Genomic DNA, 6,000 nt, shown 5'->3' on the forward strand with positions numbered 1-6,000 from the left:
CTGTCCTGTTACTACAAAGAGACTATGCACAAACCCCAGCAGCAGAAATAATGCCAATTTCTTTGTCTTTGCAGAGAGGCAATTACAGTTAAAGCAAGTGAGCAGAGCCCCAGGATGCCCACAGATCGGTGGAAGCCTACAATGGATACAGTATAAGGATCATTGTTACGCATTTGACATGGCGTTCTACAATTTTTCAGTGTATAATGTGGAAGATGCTAAGAAAGTCTGCCAGAAACTGAGTACGTTTAGACTCTCTATCGCATTACAACTTGTAGTTAGTCCACTATTCAAAAAGAAATGAAACCCAACAACCGAAAAACCTACTCTGGCTATACTTCGGCTTTTCAGCTTTTGTGCTGCTTTGGTTTAGGAAAAGTAATAGGAAGCTTTATCTTTGAACATCTGATAAAGGTGCATGATAAAACGCTGCACTGTGCTGACAGCTTGCTTGGCACACAGGTATCTGCAAGTAAAATGCAGATAGCCATTGATAGACGATTCAGAAATTTAAGGCTTGCAGTTTGGCAGGAATCACTTTATTTGCGTACAATTAACTTTATTTATAATAAAGTTCGTGCTGTTAGCAGTGCTTTCTTATTATATCCTTGCATTAGCTGCTTGCTAATGGGGAGCTTGCTAACCTATCAAATGCTTCAAAGGATGTACCTTATGCGCCTTAATAGTATCTATAATGTCACTAAAAAACTTTGTCAGATTTAAAGGATTTTCTCTCTTCTTTGATAAGCTATGTGGGGAATTGTGTTGTGGAAGATGATGTTAAGCAGTCTCATGTACAGAATTTTTAATCACCTTAGCTTAGAAGCTAGTGACTGTCATAACTTTCTTTTATTGAATTATCTTATGTAAAGTTGACTATGCTGTGTAGGATGAAAAAGGAACGGTGCAAGTAGTCACAGTCCTGAATGCGGTTCTCTACTGAGTCCTACCTGGCCTGGTAGTTGAAAGAGAAAGCGATTTTTCTCTAAATGAAACTTCTGGCTTACGTTTGCATATACTTGTAAAGAATGGGGACACTCTGAATCTGTCTCCAGTATATCCTTTCTTCCTTCTTATTCTTTAATTCCTATGACACTGTATATAAAAACCTGCGGCACAACGACGAATTGATTTAGAAATTAGCTTGACTCGGCAAAATGCTGAGCTGTTGTTCATCTACATTCTTGAAAAGGGCTTATTGCTTGGACAAGACTAGTAGTTCTGAATGTGTCATCTCTTTTTATAACTTCCAGGTACGTAGTGTACAGCTGCAGTAAGTTTACTCCAGTTTTATTTTGTATGACCTGCTTGAATAACCAGTCATCTGAAGCTGTCTTGTATAACATGCTGTATTTTAGGGAATGGGAGGTTTATGTCTTTATTCTGCAGGTTACTTTAAGCTGATTTTACAGGCCCAGATCAGCAAATCTTTTCTCATAGTAATTGTTCCCACAGAAAACTCAGAGTACAAGCACAATGAAAAACCTCTGAAGTTGCAATTCTGACCAGCTTTTTTCTTCCCCTTAGATCCTTCAGCAACGCTTCTGACTATAGTGGATGCTGAAGAAAATGCATTTGTGAGCACACACATAAAGGAAAATGATCTCATCACCAAGAACGTATGGCTTGGCCTGGCTCAGAGCTCTAAGGGTAAGAAGTAGCAACCTTGTATAAGCATGGGTGTTTCATGTGGTAAATAAAAAGCCATAAATCTTCAAATAAGAATACAGTTTTGTAGTGTTGATAGCCTACAGTAACTCCTGCCTGAGGTTGGAATCCCTCATTTAGCATTATAAAACCCTTTGGACTTCACTGTAGTTTAAGTCTCTTCCTGTTGCGCATTTAAGATAATCAGTAATCACTGAAATTCATTTTCCCCCCCAGTGTCATCGGTGCCTAATGGTTAAGCTGCAAATGCATCAAATGCTAAAGATCTGGCAAAGAGGTGTGGCTAAAAGTGATGGTTCATACTTACTGCTTTTACTGTACGGGAAAGATAGTCATCCCTGTTTCTTTTAGCAACGTAAAGAAATCAACAGATTGCGAATGACATTGTGTAGCATTACAGCATGTTTTGATGATCTAAACTAAGCAATTTTCCACCCCCTCCCCCAACAGATCAGTCCCTGAACTGGCTTGATGGCTCATCAGTTAATTACGTCAACTGGGAAAATAAAACTGCAGAAGTCAATGAAAAATGCAGTGTTATCCTGTCTACAACTGGCACGTGGTCCAAAGTTGACTGCAGTCGTAGTCAAAGCAGAGTGGTTTGTAAAGCTCCATTAGGTACGGAAGCACTGATTTTAGCAGAGACTTAATTTTGTAGTGACTATAGTCAGGATTTTCTTTTTTCGATGGGAAAAGTCTGTGTTGAAATAATGAAAATGCAATTCACAGAAGAACCTATCAAGTATCTCTGCCTAAGCAAGAGCCTTCTGTTGCTGTTTTGCCATAAAATTGCATTCAGGGACAAATTCTTTAGGAATATACTTCTCCTGGCTCCCTCTATCCACTTAAAGGGTAAGGGAGAGAACTGAAATTGAGAGCATAGAGTAGTTGCTACCGCTTCTTACCGCAGGGTATTTCTCATGGGTGAGTCTGTAGGTGGGAACGGAAAGACTCCTGCTTGTAAGAGATACCAAGTAAGCAGGTACTGCAGATTGTGTTTTCAGTCTTGAGGAGGCTTCTGAAAACAATGCTTGGCAGCTCCAGAAAAACTCAGGTCTCATGTTATCTCCTCGTACTCTGCTCTGTATGGGAAAGAAAGCAGTTACTGAAGCGTTAGGCAAGCAAGTCCCTGAGAAGCAGTGGAATCTTTCTGATTTTGTATACATTTTCACTGAAGTGGAAATGCAGGAATAGATTTAACTTCGTGCCGCTAAGGAAGATCTCACCAAGATCTTTTCAGTCCAAGGGAAGCATAATTCCCTTCCACTCCAAGAGAGCCCAGGAACTCATTAGATTTCTGAAGTATACAAACCTTGACATGAGTGCAGCATTTACTAGGTTTTTTGACCTCCTGAGGTCCCTTCCAACCTAAATATGATTAGGAAATTAACAATAGAACGATCAAAATAAGCTGGTAGATGCTGATTCATATGGGAACCTAACTTCCCACTTGATGAGGTGCAGACTATTAATATGATGAAGCAGTTTGCCTTAACTTCAATTAAATGCATGCAGTATTAGTGTATAGCTACCTAAGCATCAGCCCCATGACAAAATATTCTTACTAAAACTCTTAAAGAATAACTGTTTGTGTTTTGTTCCTTTACAGGTTCTAATCATACTGGGGTGGCTGTAGCGTTTGCCTTGCTTATTATCTTGGTCTTCATTGTCGGATTAGTGTGGTATCTCTATAAAAAGAAGCGTCTTCACTGGAGTGCCTTCTCGTCAGTACGCTATCAAAGAGGGATGAATGATGATGAAACTGATGATGTGTTCACAAAAGATAGCTATTGAGAAACTTCCTTCTGGGCCATTTAGCATGAACTTCACTGTGTGAAGCCACAAGGAATGAACTACTTGATGTTTTATTACTTCTTTTTGGAAAAGTAATAAGAAGGTTATTAATGTGGGCTAAATTTTGTTCTTTTATACAAGTGCAATTTTTATTCAAGCCCATGGTAATTATTTACATTTGGCCTCAGCCATTTAAGGTGGCAAGGTTTCTAGAATTCTGTAAGATTTTTTTGATCAACGATATTTTTCTCTCTTTACTGGGAGGAGGTTTTAATAGAATAATTAATGCCAACAGTACTTCATGCAACATCACCTTAACAAATGCACTTAAAATTGCTACATGAATTTTGTAACATTGTGCAATTATCCATAAATAACTTCATGCCACATGATGTACCATTTTGATATGCTGTAAGGGTTCTGCTGCTAGGATTGGGTTACCCTGTAGAAGCTAACACAAAGACATTAAATAGGAGGCAAACTGTCTTTGTGTAGCAACTTCTGTAATAAGCAGTTATAAATTTTGATATAGCAGGGGAGAAGGGAGTTACCAAACAAGTAAGTATTCATTCCCATCCAACTAGAATTTAAATTTTCTTGTTGTAGTGGAGGAAGATCATATTGTGATTTCTGCCCTGCCCCTCCCTAGACACACAAAAAAATTTATGTTAATAGTGGTGAGAGAAGAATCTTTCTTAGAATGTACGTTTTGAAGAGAGAGTTATGGGGAATACCCTGCATTAAAACCATGCCATCTAGGAGTAAATTAAATAAACATAGCATATTTGAAGCCTGAGCCTGTGGCAAGCTGGCAAATCCACTACTCTTAGCCCCTGAAGGTGGTAAGCAGGCTAAAAAAAAATACCCGTTAAGGGCTAACTGCAAACACAAGCAGAACTCAAGATCGAATAAAAGCTGTAGCCGTAAAGAAGCAAAGGCATGAATGTTCTGTTTTGTCCTGTGACATAACTGTTCTTTAAGTAAATGGTTCAGTTTCTTTTCAAAAATCAGTATCTGAACCTAAGCATTAAGTAAGAGTACTACTCTAAGTGCAGGTTTTTTTATTTGGAGAAAGACGTACCACATTCGATCTCATGTCTTCAAACTACTTTGAAATTAGACGCCAGTGATTTTCTTGTAGATCAAAACACAGAAAAGACCTGCTCTATTTTATCCTCTGCTTCACTGTGACACCCAAGGACTGGAGTTCCTTGTTCTGTAACAAGATCCTCCTGACATTTACTTCCCCTAATACTCTTTATTTATGCTAGGGTTAAATGCCTAACTTTATAGGTGAAATATGTCATCTGTACAAGAAACCAGAAAAAGATATACCTAAGGAAAGTGGGAAGGAATGTATGGTAAATAAACTTGTGTACATAAATGCTAAAAATACTTGAGTATTTTACATAAAACTTGATTTTTGTATGTGATGCATCACCGTGGCCTTTTGTATGCACTCCAAAGAAAGCTATAAAGGGAAAAAGGGAAGACAGAACTGTATGTATTAATTACTCTAATGATTTGATCAATTAATGTTTTGAAAAAGTCTTTAGACTTTAATGCACAATACAAAGAACAGGCACATTTACTTTTATGAAGGAGGCTATGTAAAAGATCAAATCCATTCCCCAGTGGTGGCATGGCATGATAAATGGGAATACACTTGGTCTGACGTCCTGAGAAAAGTACTACTGATTTCTCTGAAGCAATGGTGTGAGGTCATGATGTTCAACTGCCTTTTTTCCCCCTGCAGTTTACCTAAGTTGACAGCACTTTTCTTTGTTTCTGTTTGCACTATTTTGATAAGCAAGTGTTTATCATTTGTATTGAGAAATAGAGAACTTGTAGGTACCGCTTTAGAGCCTGTTAAAACAGCAGCCGGAAGGGGCACAGTAAAGGAACCGTTGTGTTAGTTTGCTGATCAAAGAAGTAAGCACTTTTGTTGTTTATTTGGTACTTTGGGCACAATTCTGAACATTTTCTTTCTTCTTTCTTGAGGTAACTTGTAGAAAAAGTAGTTATGTTGCTAGTTACTATGTAATGAAAATAAGCCTCACCCACTTTAAACTTACCCTAGTATGAGACGGGTTTGAAACGTAACAAAGCCTGGTTCCTGTCGTCTTCTGGTCTAGCTTATACGCCTAAGTGCTTTGCCAAAGGACTCCTAATGTAATGGACTAAAAGTGCTGTTTGTTGTCCAACAACAGCAGTAAGTGGGGAAAATTATTTACAAATTCTCATGTTTTGAGATGTACTAGTTTTATAGGTGTTTATACTTTGAGCATTTTTAGGTGTGGATCTCAAGTGGCAAAAGGAAATTAGTAGTAAAATTCTAATTCTCCACACATGAATATATACTTTTTATTAAAAAAATTTATATTTTATCCTTATGAATGATGTAAATAATTTTTTAAGGCCCCATTTCTCCTGTTTGTTTCATCATAGCCAAGTTGTCTAATCACTGGTAATTCTTCAGTAAGCACAACTGCCTTAGTGCAGGTGAGTAACCCACTTTATTTGAAATACACAGAAAGA

At 37.9% G+C, this 6,000-nt stretch overlaps 1 protein-coding gene across 1 annotated transcript in view; it reads left to right on the forward strand.

Moving 5' to 3' along the window:
* The window catches only part of LY75 (lymphocyte antigen 75), a gene marked incomplete at its 5' end in the record, with an annotated part of 42,876 nt that extends 39,226 nt beyond the window's left edge, over positions 1-3,650 (forward strand). Inside the window, 4 exons of the mRNA XM_010293749.1 lie at positions 75-242; positions 1,528-1,650; positions 2,119-2,286; positions 3,278-3,650. Coding sequence (XP_010292051.1) covers positions 75-242; positions 1,528-1,650; positions 2,119-2,286; positions 3,278-3,462 — 644 coding nt within the window. The remainder of the gene's footprint in view (positions 1-74; positions 243-1,527; positions 1,651-2,118; positions 2,287-3,277) is intronic.
* Positions 3,651-6,000: the final 2,350 nt, after the last annotated feature.

Source organism: Phaethon lepturus, unplaced genomic scaffold (genome assembly GCF_000687285.1).
Source record: "Phaethon lepturus isolate BGI_N335 unplaced genomic scaffold, ASM68728v1 scaffold48238, whole genome shotgun sequence".
Taxonomy (NCBI): Eukaryota; Metazoa; Chordata; class Aves; order Phaethontiformes; family Phaethontidae; genus Phaethon; species Phaethon lepturus.